The 21,729-nt window shown below is 43.7% G+C and overlaps 1 protein-coding gene across 1 annotated transcript; it reads left to right on the top strand.

Annotated features, from left to right (window-relative positions):
* The first annotated feature begins 401 nt into the window (after positions 1–401).
* Positions 402–21,678, top strand: CD74 (CD74 molecule). Its single transcript, XM_083424452.1, has 9 exons — positions 402–688; positions 6,946–7,121; positions 8,381–8,457; positions 10,114–10,176; positions 12,257–12,352; positions 13,520–13,589; positions 17,291–17,482; positions 19,097–19,182; positions 20,295–21,678. Exons 1-8 carry the CDS (start codon positions 624–626, stop codon positions 19,171–19,173), a joined length of 816 nt encoding a protein of 271 aa, XP_083280578.1. The 5' UTR covers positions 402–623; the 3' UTR covers positions 19,174–19,182; positions 20,295–21,678.
* The last annotated feature ends 51 nt before the right edge of the window (positions 21,679–21,729 follow it).

Raw genomic sequence — 21,729 nt, forward strand, 5'->3', positions numbered from 1 at the left:
AAATGAGTTAATAAAAGGTTGGTAGTATATGAACTTCACTCCTTGCGTCTCACTGTTTCAGGAAAGATTTTAATCGAGATTTTACATCCCCACATAAAAACAGTATTGTTCATCACAACTTACTATATTGTGGCATATTGCCTCATAAATATGCACCAGTATGTTAAAGATTCACCACATGCACTTTCCAAATCTCCGCTCCAAAGCCCAATCTGAAGTAAAATCTCTCTCCAAAGAACAAAAAGTTACTTTATTTGAATAAACCGTGCCATGAGAGAGCCATGAGCTACGTTACAGTGTTCTCAAAACGCACAGTCTATGTGGTAGCACGAGAAGCTGCAGAACTCTACCTGACAACCGGTGATGTCATTTGAGTAGCCAATGGGATTTTTTAAAAAAGTTAAAGCTGGGATAATTTGCTTACGACCTGTGTGTTGGTACTGGTGGGGGTGGAGGAAGGACTTGAAGGGTTTTTCCAATTCTTTAGGTCCTGCAACTTTCACTTCCCATTTCTGTGCTTCTAGAAGCTTCTGAGGAGTACAACAGCCTTTATAGAGCCCTTGCTGGTCCCAGGCAGAACATCTTAACTTGCAGCCACCAAGAACATCAAAAGAGACAGCACCATGGAAGATGACAGGAACAACCTTCTCCCCAATACATACACTGGCTCTGATCCAGTGCCAGAAAGGTACATATGATTGCGTGTGTGTTCTTTTCCCCCACTACCTTGCACTTTTAATAATTTGTATGCGGTAAATAAGCATCAAGGTTTCCCACTGTAAACTGTCTGCCCCCTAGAAAGGCAGCCTGGCAGTGCCAGCCCCACCATTAGGCAAAGTGCGGCAGCTGCCTCAGTCAGGAGGTTTTAGATATCATGAAAAGGCATCATATTGAAAGGTATTTAACGTGTATTATATTTTTATTGCTGGGGAGGTGGGAAGATGTTTGCAGGATTTTCTGTCTCTAAAATGAAAGGCTAAGATAGAAAAAACATTTGGTGGCCTAAGTTGGGGGGGGGGAATTAACTGAAGCTGCAAACCTGTACGCATTTACCTGGGAGTAAGCCCCTTTGTACACAGTGAGACTTGGGAATAGGATTGCGTTGCAGAAAAGACTCCTGCTTGTTTGCAAACCAGCGAGGTTCAAACAAAGCTACTTTATATTTCTCCTCATGCTGAATTGCAGACCTTTGCTACAGTTTGTTCTGCCACAGTGTTGTCTCATACTTGGGCTGTTTTTCATAACTGAAAGGAAAAGTTTGGTGTAATTGATGCTTTTAAACTTTTATTCTTGCATGCACCTCTCCAAATAAGGGGCGATTGGTATGTTTTATATAGTCTCAGCCCTATATTTTATAATAATTCTTTGGAACTTTTGTATTTACCAGCCACCACTAAGCATTCGAGGGGAGGGGGGGTGTTCTTTCTTTCTTACCTTTTTATCCTGCGGGAAAGGCTATTTTACTTTTGAGGGAGGAGGAAATGGAAAGTAAAAAATATCAGAGTGTGAGCTTGATTGTTTAGTAAGGATTTGTGCCTGGGTTTCCACACGCAAACCAACCTTTCTAGCCCTTGCACCACACTTTTCTTAGTGTGCCTCCATTTTGTATGTTATGCTTTCAGGTTTCTTGTCTTTTTATTAATACATGGCGAATAATGATTTCTTAACAACAGTGACCATTTCGGGGAATTACACTGCTGCGACGCTGGCAATAGGCAGTTCCTGCCAAACCAAACAGCCAAAGCCAATCAGATAATAGAGACATGGTGATGTCACTTGTTGCTAGGGAGAAAGGTGTTCAGAAAATTAATATCCATACTTTAACATTATAACAGACTTTCTGTCCCGCATGTTGAGTTATATGGAGCTAAACTATACCGGAGATGGATTTTTATTTTTAAAGCAACGAGCATTATATTCTGTTTATGAATCAGATCACATTTAAAGCGAGTAACTTCTGCTTGGGCTGTCTAGACTTGAATTTACATGACAGAGTATAACTATTAGAACTTCACTGTTTCATAGAATTATAGAATCACAGAATCATAGAATTGCACAGTTGAAAGGTACCCTGAGGTACCAACCCCTGTAATGCTGGAATCTCAAATAAATAATGCCTGATAACTGGTCATTCAACCCTAGCTGTCAACGTTTCCCTTTTTTTAAGGGAAATTCCCTTATTCCGAATAGGCTTCCTCGCAAGAAAAGGGGAAGATTCACAGCTATGCATCCAACCGCTGCTTAAAAATCTCCAAGGAAGGAGAGTCCACAGGCTCCCGGCGCATGGGCGTAGCCAAGAGGGGGCAGGGAGGGGCAGCTGCCGCCCTAAATCAAGTAAATCAGTACAAAATACTTCACTAACTGAGGTTCTTCCTGCCCTCAACATTAAGCCTGCTGCCCCCCCCCCCCCATGTCCCAAGAGAGTCCTTTCCACTATCAAGCAGCTCTTACTGCTAGAAAGTTCTTCCTGGTATTTAGTAAAAATCTTCTTTCTTGTAACTTGAAGCCATTGTTTGGGTCCTAGCCTCCAGAGCAGGAGAAAACAAGCTTGCTCCATCTTCCATATGACAACCCTTTATTTGAAGAAGGTTATCTCCTCTCAATCGTCACTTTTTTTTACCAGGCTAAACATACTCAGCCCCCTCAACCATTCCTCATAAGGCTTCGTTTCCAGACCCATTTTTTATCTTGGTTACTCTCCTCATGTTCCAGTTTGTCAATATCCAGGGCTTTTTTTGAGTTCTGGCACCTCTCAGGTGGGCATCATTGCCGTTGTAAGAGAACAAGGGAGGCGTTCATGGTGAGTTCCACCAACTCTTTTTTTAGAAAAACAGCACTGTGTGATATCCATCTTAAGTTGTGGCGCACAGAACTGAACACAGTATTCCTGGTGTGGTCTGACCAAGGCAGAATAGAGCTGGACTATGCCTTCCGTTGATTATGTCTCTTCACTTCTGTGGATGCAGCCTTTAGGGTTTGTTTGTTTGTGTTTGCTTGCTTGTTTGTTTGTTGCTGCATCACACTGTACCTTCTGGTGGATTAAGCAGGTGCTGTAAATAATTGGGAACTGTTTTAAAAATAATATTGATTATTGAGAGTATTAATATAAAACAGCCCCCCCTTGCACTGTATTTCATGATTCAATTTAGATTTTTGTAAGCACCATGTATTCTGCAAATAGGATTAAGAATTTCTGTTTAGCATAATATTCAGTCCCATTGCTAATACAGTGGTACCTCGGGTTTAGTACTTAATTCGTTCCGGAGGTCCGTTCTTAACCTGAAACTGTTCTTAACCTGAAGCACCACTTTAGCTAATGGGGCCTCTTGCTGCCGCTGCGCCACCGCTGGTCGATTTCTGTTCTCATCCTGGAGCAAAGTTCTTAACCCAATGTACTATTTCTGGATTAGCGGACTCTGTAACCTGAAGCTTATGTAACCCAAGGTACCACTGTATTAAATAGCCAATCCAAACATCTCTTCTATTAAAACAAAAAACAAAATCCTGGTTTTCTTAGCCACCACTAAGTATTTTTTTGGTGTGGGGATCTGTTCCTACCCCCCCCCCCACTTCCCCCCCCTGCCCCGAAAAACTACTTTACTTCTGAGGGAGGAGGGAATGGAATGCAACTGCTTTCCCTTTTCTTACACATGCAGTTACTGTGTTACTTGTTTCCCTCAAGAAACTCTAAAATACAAAATTTTAGCATCATAACAGCCCCATAAAGTTGGTGGGTTAAAGAGCTGAAAAAAAGCACCTAGTAAGCTTGATTTGAACCTGGGTCTTCACATGCAAGCCAACATCTCTAATCCCTGCACGACACCTACAAAATGGAAGCACGCTAAGAAATGCATGTCATGTTCTCAGGTTTCTTGTCTTTTCATTTTTATTTGGTGAATAATGATTTTTTAACAACAGTGACCATTTTGGGGAATTACCGAACAGCCAAAGCCAATCAAATAACAGAGATATGGTGATGTCACTTGTTACTAGGGAGAACAGAAAATTAATATCCATACTTAAACATTATAGCAACCTTTTTGTCCTACAGGATGATTTACATGGAGCTAAACTGTACTGGAGATGGATTTTTTTTTTAAGCAACAAGCATTACATTCCTCTCTGAATCAGATCCAGAACATTTAAAGCGGATGAATTTAGCTAGGGTTTTTAAGTCTTGAATGTACATGACAGGGGACATAAATAATAGGACTTCAATGTTTAGTAGAATTATAATTCTTCTGATAGAATAATAAGCTGCTGTGAGTGATTGAGTACTCTTTCTAAAAGTTAATTGTTTTTAATAAAAGTACTCACAAAACAATGTGTGTGACAGGCAGTAGTTTAGAAGAGATTAATATGCCATTATTGCAAAACTTGCTCGTTATATAAAAGAAGGTAGAAGAGAAGCATAACAAACGTATTTAGAACTACTAAACATTTGTTGATTCTTGGCACTAGAACATATTTTCAAAATGTTAGTTATTTATCTGAAATGTTGCAAATGATTGATTTATATTTAACTGTGTTTGTGTTTATGGTTATATAAGAATTCAGTTGGAAATATCTGCATTTGTTTTTCATTTTAAAGCAAATAAACCTTTTTCTTTTTTAAAAAAGGACGTCATTCTCCTTTTAATCACAGAAATGAGTATTTCTCATGTGGTGTCTGCCGCACATAACACATGCATGCACCATTTGAAAGGGAGAACACTTTGTTGTGTGTGTTCAAGTTGCTTTATTCATGTGCAGATTTATGCGAATTTACTCAACTGAATAAAACGCCTGTGATTGATCAACTGTCAAGGTATCTTTAATCTGGTGACAGCCCTAATAAATACAGGGAGAATTATTGATGTAACTGAAGGTCAAACTTCACATTACAACAGGCACGCCTAAATGTATCTCCATCTCTTTAAAATGTAGCTGTGGGGAGGGGAAAGGGGACATCGAGAGAGACATCCAATATGGAACCACAGCATATGGAAAATAATTATCCCTTTCTCCTTTCACTATTTCCCCAATGAACTTCCCCCACCCCACCCAAACTGCTACTTACCCCATTAGTAAAATCATACTTAAAAAAATAATCAAAAATCAATGAGGCTAATAGCAGTGTGCCTCCTGACTTACTTGCATTGAGCTCCTCCATGTAAGGGGTGGGCTGGATTGGCTCAGGGAACCCCCTGCTCCACTGCTAATGCACAAGAGATCTACATGCCTGTACTGGTATGCATGCAGAATCCCTTCATGCATGCACACAAGGAGATCTGTGGCCACTTGGCATATCCATGTATCCATGGGCTAGTCTATGTATTATTTGAAAGTGAGTGCGGGGAGGTTTCTTTGAGCCCCACTGTTGTGATGGCTAATCATAATTATGCGCAGTGCTTTTTTTCTTGAAAAATGTTTGGGGATATTCTCATTTTGACTCAAGAAAACAACCATTTTATAGTTCAAATCAGGAAAAATAAATACAGGAAATGGACAAAAGTACAGATTCACAGAACGTTTAGGGGTATGCATACTCCTGCGTCCCCCCCCCCGAGAAAAAGGCACTGATTATGTGATACAAGTGAAAACACTTATATTCTGATGCAATCTACAGGCTGCAAGAGTAGGGGAAAAGAGAGAGAGAGAGAGAGAGAGAGAGAGAGAGAGAGAATTCCTGCAGGGGGTTGTACTAGATGACCCCTGGGGTCCCTTCAAACTCAACAGTTCTATGATTCTAATTACACACACACACACACACACACACACACACACACACACACTTGTATAATTATTGCAATCATACAGCTTTTACTGCATTAAAGCCTATGGCATTAGATCCCCAAACATTTCTTCCTTTTCATGTTCTGTCTGCCTAACAACAAGTGAGGTGACAAGCAGAACAGATAATGACTGGCTACAGCTTGGGAATTTCCCCCAAGGTGTTTTCCATCAGGGTGAAGGGCTGTTAAATACTGTATGAGTAGCTTGGGGGAAAGGAACTGTAAAAAGGGAATTGCGGCCCTGGTGGTACCAAGGGGAGAATCCTGATAAGCAGATGTTGAGCGCATCCTGTCTCTATCTTGCACTCGGGAATTAATCTTAAATTGTGTAGAACTCTTCTATTTAAAAAGTTAACTGGATACCTGATTTCCAGACTGTGTTGTGGGAAACCATGTGACTCCTCAGAGGCTTAACTGACAGCATAGCCAGTGTGGTGCCCTCCAGTGGTGCTGCAACTCTCATTAGGCCTAGCCAACATGGCCAATGATCACTTGCTGTTATGCAGTTTAGAAGACCATTAGTAGTGATGGTTAAGCTGCCTGTAACAAAGCTTGTCTACCATTCACTAAGCGTCTCACTTGAGGAACCTCTGATAAGCTGAGTAACCTCAAGTCTTCAGAATCATACCTGAAGACCAAAGATGGCAAGAGAACCAGGATCAGATTTCCCACACTAAAAAAATAAGTTTAAAGAAGCTATGTGGGAGGAAGGAGACGTGGCAAGAGCGAAGGTTTATCAGTTTTCCCCTTCTGTGCTATCCCCACATTTTAGATCCCCCTCTCCCAGCTACAATTTGAACCATGTAAGAAAATATAAAGGCACACATATGTACTGCCATGTAGTGCAAATGTAAGCTTTGGAAGTGGATACTTTTGATCAGGAAAATTGTATGTGTGGTGTGTAGCTCTTATTGCCATGGCCCAACTCCGCTTCCCCTCCTTTTCTATTGTTGCTGTTTTTTAAATAAACTTTTAATAAACCCATTTCACCTAATTTAGCCCTTAGTTAACCAAGTCAAAGCATTCTGTTTGTGTTACAAGCCAGAGATATGCCGTGCCTTGGTAATTTGCATGCAGGTGAATCCAGACCTGTTCTAAGAAAATAAGCTCTCAAGCTGGACATCTGGACCACTGATTGGACAAACTGACACGCCTCTTTTGTATCTTGCAGGGGTTCTTCCAGCCGTAAACCCGTCTATGCTGCATTTTCCATCCTGATAGCCTTGCTTATCGCGGGCCAGGCAGTGACTGGCTACTTTGTGTATCAGCACAGCACCCAGATCTCAAAAGTAACCAAGACCGCCACTGAGCTGAAACTGCAATCGCTGGCCAGCAATCTCCCTCATGGTTAGTAGCTTCCTTCTTCCTCTTCTTGCCCTCTCCCCGACTCCTACACTGTCTAACCTTTAAGTTTAACCATGGTACATTTGCAAGCATTCTGAATTCTTAAAACATTTCTCATTTTTTGGTGTTAATTGTGCAAATCAGAGCTGAAGGGACTGAGCCTGGGTCTGTCAGCTGTTTATGCACTTGAATCCTGATAGCCATCTCTTGTCTGCTTGGACAGACAGACCAGATGATAGCTTACTTTATTTATTAAATTGATATCCCACCCCTCCTCCCAAAGAAAGGAAGACCTAGTGGATCTACAGATTCAGAATGCTGACATTTTAATCTGGGGAACAGTCACCCTGTTCTGATCAGGTTTAGTCATGCTTATTGTGAGTTTTATAGCTTCAGTTTATATTCTGCTCTTGAGTTGCTTTCATGACTGCTATATATTGTACATTAACAGTTTATATCCATTTATAATTAATAAAAACAGAAAAAGAAGCATTCTGCTCCTGAAGTCCGACATGGTATAGCTTGAGCAAGGTTGTGCACCCTGTAGTTAGCATGGATGAGTAGGTTAGTGTTGTCAGTTGTGCAAGAGCCCTTCATAATATATTTGGATATGTGAAGTGCTATAGTTCGGTGGCAGCATGGTGTCCTCCATTAGTTTGAATAATCCTTTTTTTAAAAAGCTATCTGAGCTTTTGGACAGTTTCGAGGGATTTCCCTCCTAGGGGTAGAGTTTGGAAAGCAGTTTCTAATATGAGATTGGGGGGGCGTGTCTACTACTGGGGGTGGGGGGACACAAGTCTAAGTTTCCACTTTTGAGTCCAGCTCAGACATCTTCATTGAAGTCATGAACTCTCTGTGCAATATACCGTATTTTTCACTCTATAAGAGTGAAAACTCTTATAGAGTTTTCACCAGACCATAAGATGCACCTAATTTTTGGAGGAGGAAAACAAGAAAAAACAATATTCTGAATCTCAGAAGCCATAACAGCAAGAGGGATCGCTGCGCAGTGATCCCTTTTGCTATTCTGGCTTCTGGGATAGCTGCGCAGCATGTGTTCGCTCCATAAGACGCACACACATTTCCCCTTACTTTTTGGGAGGGGAAAAGTGAGTCTTATAGAGCAAAAAATACGGTAATTTGTACTCTTGTATGTTTGACTCATCTGTATAAGAGGAATATCCTTGGGGGAGACCACTTTTTTAAAAATAAAAATAAAAATCTTCCTACATGTTTAATTGCACCACTCTTTTCTCCTGCAGCTCCCAAGGCAGTTAACCAGAAGAGGATGGCAATGGCCAACATTATGCCTATGGTCATGAGGGACCCAGATGAAGAGGTAAAGATGACAATTGCTTAACTAGCACATGGCGGGGAGGTGTTAGGGTTGCCTACTGCCTCGGAACCTCTCCTTTTCATCCATACAACTTGCCCGGTATGGATCCAAGTTTGCAGGGGGCAGCTATGGATGAGGGGGAAGACATTCGCTCTGGCTTCTGGGGCCTTTCCTCTCCAGCCAGTCTGCCAATACAAAAACAACCCCTCCTGGCTAGTATGCAATGCTCCCAGTACCTAGACCTTACGCCAGTCTTGGAAATAAATAGGCTCTTGAGACTGACAGGTCCTGCCTCAAATTAAGCTGTGCAGAGAGATTCCATTTGAAACAGCAGCTTCAGAGCAGGGAGAGTGAGTTGGCTCAGCTTGACATGAGTCAATGTGACATGAGTGAAGCCGACAGCCTATTAGGCCAGCTCTGTTCTCAGTTCTTATTTGGTCACTTTGCAGTATGCAGGAATGGTGTGCCAGGGAATTAGCCTTCCTTGTCAACGTTCCCTAGAGGTGGCAGCAACCAGGGAAAGGTGCCAAAGCTGGTTTAGGGACACCCCAGAACCCTTGGGAGGAAGTTCATACTAATGGTTTGGATCCCGACTGAAGTTCATTCCATGTAGTTTCCCTTTAACGATACTTAAATGAGATCTTGATCACAAAAAAAGTCACAACTAAATTTTCACGTTGAGTTCAAAGAGACCTGGGTGTAAGAAAGTCCATTGTATCTGTTGCAGTGTGTGAAGGACAGGGAAGAGGCCTTTTTGTAGTCTGCTCTGTGGGATTGGGCAAGGAGCAGCTTCATAGTGAGACAAAAGTTGCATGCCATCCCCAATCTATGCCAAGCAGTAACAAGATTCCAGGGGTGTTCCAAGCATTCACCCAGGGCTGTGTTTCTGTTGGGAAAATCGTGGCACAGTTAGAGGCTAGCGTCTTTAAGAAATAAGGTTTATCGTACACATATTTACACCTGGAGTCTTCAGTGGAGGGGTGCAGAACAGGACACCCCAAGAGTGTTTCTCATTGCCTCTCTCATAGCTTCGGGGTTCAAAGCAGCAGTCAGTCATGCGTGGGCATAGCCAAGGGGGTGGGGGCAGCTACCATCCCAATCAAGTAAGTAAATAAAAATACTTAACTGACCAATCGTGTCACAGATAGCTCAGTTCTGCCCCCCCCAACATAAAGCCTGCCCCCGTAACATAAATCCTGGCTACGCCCAGGCAGTCATGGCTCCTGGTCTCTCGGTACAGCCTCCTCCATCAAATGCCATTCATTCCTACTTTTTCCTTGTTCCCAGAACACCTTTAGATTTCAAAAGGACAATTTCCCCTGTGATATCATGCCCCGATCACCTTGGTAACCTCCCAAATCTCCTGTCTTTGTCCACTCCTGGGGCATGGAGGGTGGGCAGGAAGGCTTTGTGCATTGCCAATTGTCCAAAATGGCCCAGCACCTGACTCCCCTTTGTTTCTCAATGACTCTGCACTTAGCTGGCCCCAGCAGACTGGTTTGCATAAGCTAACCCATGTCTGGCACAGTTCTGCAGCTTCCATTTCCCTTCATATTATCTAAATACTACCGTTTATTAATTTCTACCATTCACTAACAGACTCTGGTACCCTAGATCTGTTACGATATTTTAACTTCTTTGTTGTCGTCTCTTCTACAGTCTCCAGAGGATAAAATGAAGCTGACCAATAGCACTGAAGACCAAATCAAACGCCTGCTCATGGTAAGAGCCTCGTCTCTTTGCCTGTGAAACAGTTTTGCTTGTCTTAGATGGAGAGTACTCAAGTTTGCAGCTACAGACTCAACTGCTGGAGGCCTAGGGCTGAATCCCATGAAGTCATCCTGTTAGCCCCATAACTTCCACTTGCTCAATGGAACACCCTCTAGCTCTCCTCTTCCTGTGGGCCACCCAGCCCACTGAGGCAGATTTGAAGAGGGAGGTAGAGGATGCAGAGGCACAACTTTGTTGGCTGCAACTCATAGCACAGAACAAGATCTTTATGTTCCTAAAAATCACTAACCTATTCTTTGTTTTCCAACCACAGTATATGACAGGTGTGTTTGTGTTCTCGGGAAGGATTGGGGATATGGTATTTATGCAGGGATCCAATTGAGGGAAGGGTGGACAGGCATATGGGTTTCATTGCTTTTAATGCACCAGTTAGTACTGCTAGATTGAATAGTTGGTTATTTATTCAGCATGAAAAGCAGCAAGACACAATTGCAGCAACCTATGCCTTTCTTTCCCATGTGCCTATACCTCTTTAGATCCAGGGACTGTAGCTTAAGTGTCATAACCTTAACCGTTAATAACTCACAGGTTCTGAACTACATATACACTTTGGAAACTTCCCTGCACCCAAAGAAGGCACTACTGCGCCAATTAAATCTCCCAAGTGTCCTGAACCCCTGGCCTACCTGGCAGCAAGTCAGTATGCCAAGTTCAAAGCCCAAGGGTCAATCCATACAAAGTCCAAAGATCAGGAAACACAGTCCAGGGTTAATCCAAGTAGTCAAGTCCAGCAGTCAGGATACAGTCCAGAGCCAAACCCAAAGCACAGTCCCGCAAAGGTCCAGGAACATCCAAGTCAATGAATAGGGGCAATTGAGCAGACAAAGCACCTCAGCTCTGCTTCCCTTTTATACTCTGCATGCTGACTGCAGCATCTGGGTTTGATGAGGCATATGACCCTCACCTGTTCCAAGCCCACGCCAGCTGAGGAATCACACCTCTCCTCCCAGAGCTAGCGAGACCCACCTGGCCAGCTAGTGAGCCGGGCTGTGGGTCCTTTCCTGCCTCAGCCTCCTAGAGCACCCCTCCTGCTGCCCCCTACACCTCAGAGCCCACCATGTTCATGGAGACAGGGGCCTCTCTGGCTCTGGTGAAGTGGCCTGCAACTCTGGCTCCTTGCCATCCCCCATCACTCTTGTGAGTACTACCTTCCTCATCCCCTGCTTGCCCCGGTGTGTCCCAGCCCCAGCTACACCCCTCGTCAGAATCCCCATCATCCTGCCGGTCCATGACACCAAATGACCTTGGAGGGTAGCATGGCAGGCATCTGTTAAATGAGAAACTTAGATAAATTGGCATACTTGTAATATGGGGCTATGCGGACAAAGATGGATTAGATAATAGGGAGTTTAGATAAACATTCAGACAGTGGGAGTTTGTGGTGCATGCTGTGAATAATTGTTATTAAATTTTAGGGACAGCAAAGGCTTTTCTTTTCATCTCAGCTTCTCACTGGAAGCACTTTCTTTGTATTTCCTCCCCAAACCCATGCCCTGCCCAATGTCCCAAAGAAACCCAAGGTATTTAGGAAATTGGCAGCAAAACACTATAACCCAAAAATAATTAAACCCAATAATACAATCAATTGTTGACACAAACTAAAAACAAATTTAACCGTTCCAAAACAGCCACCAGAATATGCAAAAGCTATGCCAGCGAAAAAGCTAGGGAGAGGAGCCTTTCTCTCCATTTGTATGTTCCCTTTGAAATCATTCTGTGGTGGCTGTTTTCCTCTTAAAAGGAAAGTTCAGCAATCCCTCCCACCTGTACCTTTTGCCTGCCTTAGAAGATTGTGCTGGTGATTCAACTCCTACAAGTGGGTCTGCTGCCATGCTCTCTGGTTGGACCTCATCATCACTGTATCTGGTTGAATTCATGAGATGGAGCTGGTATTTCACATGCCGCCAGTCCTGACCCAATCATAGTCTTGCTTTGCTAGGTGATCTCTTTCTGGGCCTCCAGCAGACTTACTTTCCTTACATAACGTTTGTTAACATGTTCCTCCCTACAGCAATCAAACCCTCTCATAAAATTTCCTGAACTGAAAAAGAGCTTCATGGAAAATATGAATACTCTGAAGAGTCGCTTGGATTTTGAGGACTGGAAGGTAAGTGCTGCCATCTTTCACAGAATCCTTTCCCCCACCCCACCCCCGCCCTGAAGAGAACATGGTGTCACAATGGATAGGCAATATCTCATTTAACAGATCATAGAGTTGGAAGGGACCACGAGGATCGCCTAGTCCAGCCCCCTGCAATGCAGGAATATTTTACCCAATGTGAGGCTCGAACCCATGTCCCTGAGATTGAGTCTCATGCCCTAGAAGCTCTCTACGCTGTTAATTTTATTTACCTTGGAACTTATTCCTGTTGGAGTCTAAGACTTTGGAAGGGATCCTAGTCCTTCCCCTCTTGTGCTCAGGAAGAGAGGACCATACAAGTATCCACTGTCACTTGCAGTGCTTCCTAGTTTACTCTTGACTGCTAGCTAGTGTTTTGAGTTGTTCATGTGTGGGATTTGCCGTATTTTTTGCTCTATAAGACTCACTTTTTCCCTTCTAAAAAGTAAGGGGAAATGTGTGTGCGTCTTATGGAGTGAATGTAGGCTGCGCAGCTGTCACAGAAGCTAGAACAGCAAGAGGGATCGCTGCTTTCACTGCGCAGCGATCCCTCTTGCTGTTCTGGCATCTGAGATTCAGAACATTTTTTTCCTTGTTTTCCTCCTCCAATAACTAGGTGCGTCTTGTGGTCTGGTGCGTCTTATAGAGCGAAAAATACGGTAAATAGGCCTCAGTTAAACTTGCTAAATGCCTGAGATTCTAGGAATTATATTTGGGAACTGGCAGCAGGGAGTTCTTCCGCGAAGGGACCACAGCGCTGGACCTCTGTTAATTATGCCAACAAAGCCTCAGGTTTATTAGTGTAGTTAAAATTGGCCAAACTATATCAAAGCCCTTTCCCGCAGTGTACAGTGGTGTTCACCCAGCAGTGAAACATATGGTGGCAGTGGCGTAGCGTGGGTTGTCAGCACCCGGGGCAAGGCAAGTAATTTGCGCCCCCTAACCTGTGGATTTGTGCCCCCTAACCCGTGGATTTGCGCCCCCTAACCCTAACCCCCAGATGTTGCGCCCGGTGCAGCCGGCCCCCCTGAACCCCCCACGCTACGCCACTGTATGGTGGACTTCTCATCATTTGGCAATTAGACAGTGGTTAACTTACCTTTATTTATTTGTGGATTGGGATGCCTTTTATTAACTGCATTTGTTCTCTTGCAGTCTTTTGAAACCTGGATGCACAAGTGGCTGCTCTTCCAAATGGCCAAGAATGAGATTCCAGCTGAACAAGGTAGGCAAGGACTGTAGCACTGAAAGGAATTCTAAGGGTGATGGATGCAAATCCTCTGAGGGGCTCAAATCACAAGACAACAGAAAACATTCCATTTTGCTGCAGCTTCAGATCCTAAAGAGATGCAGGAAATCATGCGAAACAAAATCCCAATGTAATAGAAACAGTACGTTTCTGTAGGAGGGACTGAAAGGGCGCTGCTGCATGCCGGAAGACTAATGTTAATATATGCTGATGACTTGGGGATGGAAGGAGATATTATACAGGACGTTGAGCTGCTGCTGAAAATGATAGCCCTGTGTGGAGTTTCCCCTCTTTATTTTGGAACATGGACAGGACTGGCACCAGAATTTATGGAGCCCGCAACATGGTGCCCCCATGCCCCCCCATGCCCCCTTCCAATGCAGCTCTGCATTTTCTTTTTCTTTCATGGTAATGACAACTCCACCAGTGGTGGGCAGTTTTATAGTTGTATGGTCTGGGCCTTATATTGTGGGTAAATTAAAATGGCAGATAGTCATCATGGATAGGAGAAGAGCTTGGCTCCCCTTCAAAAGCAGCGCAACCACCCACCCACCATTAAAACGGCTTTCCAGAGGCCCAGTGAAGGAGGTGGCAAGGCAGCACAACAGGATTGGGCCAGGTGGGGGGGGGGCTTCTGGGTCTCTAGGGTCCTTGGCCAGTGCCTGTCCTGGCCAATTGCTTGGGCTAGGCCTGAACGCATAGCATCACTTAACCAGTGATACATCATCATGTGTTTCCACACAGCCCCAACTTAGAAGTACTTTGGTTTAAGAACAGCTTAGTTTATGAACAACTTGGAACGCTGCAAAACTGGAAGTAGGTGTTTTAGTTTGCCTTGGAAGCAGAATATTTTTCGCTTCCTGTTGAGTGTGTTCCATTTGTAAATTGAGTCCCCCGCTGCTATGGGAAAGCACGCCTTGGTTTAAGAACAGACTTCTGGAAAGGATTAAGTTTGTAAACCAAGGTACCACTGTAATGCACAGCACGAAGACATCACAACACAAAGTGGCTAGAAACTATTACAGGTGTGCCTGTGGAGGAGAACTCAACACAGTGTTGCTCTTTGTGCTGGCGGCTCCATGTCCCTTGCATTGGTTTGGATCTGAAGGATGTGAGTGGAAGGCCCTTCCTCTCATACAAGGGGGCACCTGCAATTTGTGCAGGCTTCCTTCTTCACCTGCAGTTCCCCATCCTACATCTCATCCAACTTTTCAGGGGCACAGGGGGCTAAAATGATGGGAGGGAAGCAGCAAATTTGCATTAACCTGAGAACTCCCACAGTTGGTTGGATCCAGCCCAATGCACAGCCCCACTAGCCTCAAGCAAGCCAGGGTGTGAGAGCCACTCACAGGCAATGCTCCCCCAGCTGGAGTTCATTTGCAAGTGTAAATCTAGTAATTAGTTGGCAAAAGCCTTGTAGGGCCAATTAACCTGGCAAGCTTTGGGCTGGGGGAAAAAAGACTGCTCACCCTTAGCACAAAGACCACCCAAGCCCAGTATTCTCACTTCCAGCTGCAGTTCATTCACTATTTCTTGGCCTTCCTATGCAAGGAACAAAGGCTTAGCCCTACAACGTATTTCAGAACGTAGCTGCTGAAGGAGGCTGCTGAAAGGTGCTGCCAGAAAGCGTTGCCCACCTGGGTGCAATTCCCTGGCCAGGACCCCTTATTTTCAGTGGCAGATCTAAGCACTCGAAGAGCGATTCCACACGGCTCTTTACTGTGCACTTGACACTGCTCACGCGTGTAACTTCTGTGCAGCATCCAGTTGGTGTTTGATCCATATCCACTGTTTCCAGAGGGTGGGTGAGATCACGGAATGGCATTTTGATGAAGATGGCATCCTGTGGATGCCACAAAGGAGGGCATGCATGAACAGCACTGGGTCCCCAGGAAGCTGCCGTGTGCTCTGCAAGTCCCTTCCAGTATGAATCTGTGACAGGAAGAGTTGGGAATGTGCTTAATACGATAATCTGCCTCTTCAGAAGTAAATCCCAGGATGCTCAGTCAGACTTATTTCCAGGTGAGTGTGTATAGGATTGTGGCGTGTCTCTTTCCTTATAATCAGCGCAACTTAAAAGTGCTTAATTTTGCCTTGTACTCAAAACATGGAAACATATTTGACTTCTGTTGGCTCACCTCCATTAGCTCCCTCCATTAGCTTCTGGGCCTTGTTTAGCTGCTGGCTTCCATATGGATGGTCTATCTGCAGGAACACGGCCTAGACTACCAGCTTCTGTGCCGTAAGCGATCTGCTGTGCAGACCTTGGTTTTTTGGGGTGAGGTTTCCTTCTTTATCTCAATTGAAAACTCACGGGGCCAAGAGTGGGGCACTCTCAACAATGGCACTGCAGCTCTGGATTTCAGAGAGGCCTTCCAACAACTTCTGTACTGGTTGTCTAGGTATGGAACATCTTTATACTGTACAGTTGTTAGATTTCAAACAAATTCTGTATTGCCTTGGCTGCTGTTCTACACTGAGGGACCTAATAATGAAAACAGCAAAAAATGAATGTCTTCCTTGGCAGAAGATGTGAAAAACCTGTTTCGACATGTTGTGATACTGACCATTTTACTACTGAAATATGCTTGATGTAGAGCACAGCTTGAGCCCAAAGCCACTTGCCGTCTCTTCAAAGGAAACAGTGGCTGCAAAAGGGAGCTCTCTGCTGACTTGCAATTCAATGAACGAGGTCTTCATGTTATAGAACCACCGGTTTTTAAAAAGCCTCTTTTCGCTCATCACAGCAGAAGCAAAACATGGTCTGCCCCTGGGAAGAGTGATTGGCAAAGAGCAATTCATTTGAAACTACAATTATCTAAGCTAAATGATGCACCCATGATGAAAGAAGACCTGTTGTTTGAATTAAGGCCCACTTCAAATTATTTTTTTTTAAAGAAAAAGGAAACCCTACTGAAACAATTTTAACAGTCACACACAGAGAGAGGGAGAGCCTTATTAATGACACACAGTCTCAAATTTGGACACCGACATGGCCAACCACTTTCCTGTCCCAAATTTGGGCACCGATGCAATGCTTAAAAAAAAGAATGATTCCTCCTTCTGTGATTTCAGCTGTTTCTGAAATAAAAGCCCGCAGCCGAGATTTTCATACCAATTAGCCACTCAGCAGTGGTCGGACACATTCCCATTAGCAGAATTTATATTAATACTGCCTCCATTAAGCAGTACTCATTAGCATTTGCTCTCATTAGGCTAAATGGGTTCCCTGGGAGCCATCCCAATAAAATAGCTGTCCTAATTAAACGGGCATATTGTTACAAAAAGCAATTCTTTCCTCACATCCCCCCTTTACTTTCCCATGGTGCAGCCACAATGAAACAGCCTCTTCTCATATTAGGAGGCAGTTGATACATTCAGCCAAACCAAAAAGGATTGTTTCTCATGGACTTTCAATTTCAAAGCTGCTTCTGTGGAGTTGGGGAATGCTTCCAGCTGTGCTATTTTTCTGTAAGTGGGGAGCATTCAAGTATTCGGTGCCATCTTACCACCTGAAGTGCTATGGTGCAGGGCAAGCTTTACCTCTTGAGCCATATGTCTCAAGCAAGGCAAGGGAGCTGTTCTGTTATAGTTACTTACAATTGCATCAAAGGGCAGTGCTAGCAGCTGGCAGTCAACTGTGCACACTGAAGTTTCTGTTTTTGTTTTGTTTAAAGTGAAAACCAAGTGCCAGACAGAAGAATGTGGCCGGGGTGTCCACCTGGGAAGATTCTGTGCCAAGTGTGATGAAAATGGCGACTATCTGCCTAAGCAATGCCATGGTAGCACTGGCTTTTGCTGGTGCGTCTACAAAAATGGCACCATGGTTGAGGGCACTACTAAAGTCCGTGGGCCACTGGACTGCACTGGTAAAGAGCTTCTGTTTCCTAACAAGGGGGAAGGAGTTAATAAGCAAGCAGATGTCCTTTATATTCTTGAATAAACTGGATTATCTACAGTTAGGGAGCAACATCTTAATGACCCAAGTCCTAGGAGCTAATGAGTCTCTCCCCCTCCCACCCGACCTGGACTTGAGTCCTAAACACAGCCAAAGTGTTTGCAGTGCAACAGCCATTGTTGCAGCTGTAGCAGTGTTCTTTCCTTTTTCTAAATAGAAGAGATGAAGTCAGGCAGTGGAGGTTTTGGGGACATATAGGCAGGGTGGGCTGGGGTGCTGCGATTCCCAAGAGTCACAACACAAATGTGTGTGAACCACATTGACTACTTTCCACATCCACCATGCCAGACTTCCCTAAGAAGCTCTTATTACATAGGCGGTGCAGTTAGAGCAATTTTGCCTAGTTTTGCACAAAATACTTTGGTGGCAGAATTTGGGTCGTCTGGTTGTGGAGCCAATAATTGTTGCTTCCAAATTCACATTGTTTTTCCTTACTTGGAAGATAAACCCACTTTGATTTCTGCATGCGTGTGCCTTATGTTCCTTGTGGCTTCACCATGGGGATGGTGTTTGGTCAATATTACGAGGCAACTTGATGTGAAAAAATAGCCTTGTTAGTTGCACTTAGTCTTGCTTGATGAGCTTGTGTCATTCTCTTACCACTTACGTCATTCTCTTACCACTTACATTCTCTTACCTCTTACGTCATTCTCTTACCATTCTCTTACTGAACTTACGTCATTCTCTTACCACCACCACAACCACCCACATCAAGAAAGTGGGAAGACTGTTGTGAACAGTTAAGTTTCCCCTATTTTTGTGCTTCAGATTTCTACCTGATATCTGCCCCTGAGTAAGCTTTTTCCAAATGTAACAAACAAATGTAAAAGCCATGGCAAATCATTTAAAACACTGTTATGACCTTACAGCGAATAGAAATCTCAGAAAACCCAACATCTTCATTTGTGTCATTATCATTATGCCAATCTAACACATTCTCAAGAAACAAAACAAAACTTGGAATTAGTCAAATGAAAAAAAAACAGGAAAAAAATATTGGAATTAGTCACAGCCTATGCAGACAAAAACTTAAATCATAAGAACTGTGCTGAATGAGGCCAATGGCAGATCTAGCCCAGCACCCTGTTCTCAGAGTGGCCAACCAGATGCCTAAGTAGAATCTGAGTAGAACAGCAATCTCCCTAATGGTGATTCCATTCAACTTGCATCCAGAGGGATAGTGCCTCTCAAAAATCATAAAACCAATATATACCTACCTGCCAATAAGTCCACAACTTTGCATTTTTGAATGGACTAAAGATACAAATCGGTCAGTGCCCATTTGTCAGATTTCAAATGACCTTTCTCTCTACAGGCAGTGGAAAATAATATGGCCAAATGTTAATAATTTTGTGTATTACTAAAAAAAATAATAATAAGATAGATGAAAAGCAAATGATTGTGCTGCTGGCTGAACATGAGATAGCACAAACTGGTAGGAAGCATCCTAAAGGTGATGTGGAAAGTAGAGGATATCTTAGGGCATTGGAAAGTGCTAATCTCTCTCTCTTCCTCCCTTTTCCAGGAAAAGGGCAACTGGTGAACGTGACAGCTGGTGATACTGAGAATGTGACAGCTTCTCAGCTGAGCTTCAGTGACTAAATGATTGAGGTAACTTAAGAATTTTGCTGGCTCAAACCAAAGGCCTATCTAAGCTCACCATTGTTTTACCCCCATAGCGACCAACCTGATGTCCATAGGGAACCCACAAGCTGATGAGGATCATAGCACTCTCTCTGTTGTTCCCAGTGTCTGGCAAATCAGAGGCATGGTGCCTCTGATCCTGGAGGCAGAATACAGTCATCATGGCAGGAGCCATTGATCACCTTATCCTCCCTGAAAGTAGCTGGCTTAGTTCAGGAGAGCCTAGGAGTTCACCTTGAAGGCACCTTTCATTTCAGTGCTGGTGTTCTCAGTCACATACACAAGAGAGCAAGCCAAGTACTTTGTTTTTAAACTTAGGTGCCTTTTTTAAACAGTCTGTACAGATTGAATAGGGACGCAGGTGGCACTGTAGGTTAAACCACAGAGCCTAGGACTTGCCAATCAGAAGGTTGGCGGATCGAATCGCCACGACGGGGTAGGCTCCCGTTGCTCGGTCCCTGCTCCTGCCAACCTAGCAGTTCGAAAGCATGTCAAAGTGCAAGTAGATAAATAGGTACTGCTCTGGCGGGAAGGTAAGCGGCATTTCCGTGTGCTGCTCTGGTTCGCCAGAAGCGGCTTAGTCATGCTGGCCACATGACCCAGAAGCTGTACGCCGGCTCCCTCAGCCAATAAAGTGAGATGAGCACCACAACCCCAGAGTCGGCCACGACTGGACCTAATGGTCAGGGGTCCCTTTACCTTTACCTTACAGATTGAATGGGCCACACAGTTCCTGCAGTTGCCAAGGCCTTCTATGTGCAGATAGTGCCACATCCAGACTCTGCCTATCTTTTTTTAAAGCCTGAAATACAGATATTCTCTAGGTGTCAAAGGCAGAGTGGGTTTTGGGGGGTGGGGGTTGCATGTGGAGAATGATAGGTATACAAGCCAAATTAGGATACCTCCCCACCTCAAGGCCTAACAATTAAAGGCACCATTAACTTTAAGGGGGAGAACAACACAAGTTTTGTGTGGGTTGGCTTTTTGTGTACTTTCCATCAATTTCTGCCTCTATTACTAGGAAACATTTCTGGGGCTTGACTTCTAATGCACCTTTCTCATTTCTCTTCTTTCTTTAGGAATGCCAAGCAAACAAGGCAGGCAGTAGCACCAGCTGCATCAGCTCAAGAAGCCCAGCTTATCTTCTCCAGTTTGCTCTCGTTTTTTGCTTCTGTATTGATTTCCTGAATTATGTTAGCCGCAACCACTTCTCAAATTCCTAGGCTTAAGCATTATCCTTAATGGAGGAGGGAAAAGTAGGTTGATTAAATATAATAGCCTGCTGAGCTGAGCCCTGAATTACCTTTTTAGAGAAGTAACCCTTGTACAACCACAGCTTTAGCAGCAAAATGCTTCAAGCAAGAAAGGGTGATGTTTTCCTCAATTATTCAGCTCATGCAGAGAGGATCTTCTTTTTTTTCTGAGTAAACCCTGCAGTGATTCTTGTGGCTAATCAGGCTCCATGAATAGGGGAACATTTACTGAATGTATGTGAATAACAATAGGATTCTGAGACAGTGAGCACATCTTCTGCAATGAAATATCTGTTTCCCTCAAATGGGGGTGGGGGGGGGGGAGAATATAAAATTGTTTCCCAAATATATTCTTCAAAGGTTTATTACTCTATGTTTAATTCACCTTACTCTTTCCCCACTGAATTCCTCCTGATTTTAGATAAGTCTTACAAGAAGTAGAAGATTTCTGCTGAACCCTTCATTTATTTGTTCTTTGCATCTTTCTGCTTTGGTGATCACTCATAGCAGAGTAAGGTTGCCTTAACAGTGAGCCGTAAGTGACTGCTGAGGCCAGTTCTGGATCCACATGTCCTTCCACAGTGGGGACATAGGTTTCCAGGCAGGAGTTGATCACGGTGAGGGTTTCCAAACGTTCCTTCCTCTTAGTACATTTCTCCTTTTTGCCCTGAGTTTGTGCTTCTTTAAAGGGAAATTATCGAGTGTTCTTTACATATATGGATATGAACTGCCGTCATCCTGAGTCATGCTGCCTGGGGCTGATGGGAATCAGGGTCCTGATGGTCTAGAGGAATGGAGGCATTACCTTATGTAAGGTTTAAATATAGTTGTGAATCCTGAAACCCCAAATGCTGTACCCTATGGAGTTGGTTGTGTACCCTTTGCATTTGCTAGCATAGCCCTAGAACTTGCTTTAGTAGAGTTTCTAGGAAGAGAATACTGGAATTGTAGGTAAGGCTATATAAATCTATCTGGGCAAAGAACAAGCTTCTCCCGCATCCAAAGCAAATATAAGTGAATGTTTCTTCAATTACACAAGCAAGCCAGCAGAGTGGATATATATTAGTGATAGATGATAGACGAGCACCCACGCTTATGACATACTAATTATACCCTTTGAATATATGATCACTGCTTTATTAGTGAACTCAAAGATGATTTTAACTGTAAGTCTTTGTAAAGTTAAAAAAAATAAAAGATAACCTACTAATACGGGGCTCTTGTCCATTGAGGTGGATGACTGAGAGAAGACTCCAATTAA

This window comes from Podarcis tiliguerta (assembly GCF_965153285.1).
Source record: "Podarcis tiliguerta genome assembly, chromosome: 2".
In the NCBI taxonomy this organism is placed as follows: Eukaryota; Metazoa; Chordata; class Lepidosauria; order Squamata; family Lacertidae; genus Podarcis; species Podarcis tiliguerta.

Bases quoted from the DNA above. Each gene is read 5' to 3' on its own strand.
- CD74 (XM_083424452.1), top strand. From the start codon at position 624: ATGGAAGATGACAGGAACAACCTTCTCCCCAATACATACACTGGCTCT. The intron at 7,122-8,380 runs GTTAGTAGCTTC...TTTCTCCTGCAG, and splicing joins GGCCAGCAATCTCCCTCATG to CTCCCAAGGCAGTTAACCAG. The intron at 8,458-10,113 runs GTAAAGATGACA...TCTCTTCTACAG, and splicing joins TGAGGGACCCAGATGAAGAG to TCTCCAGAGGATAAAATGAA.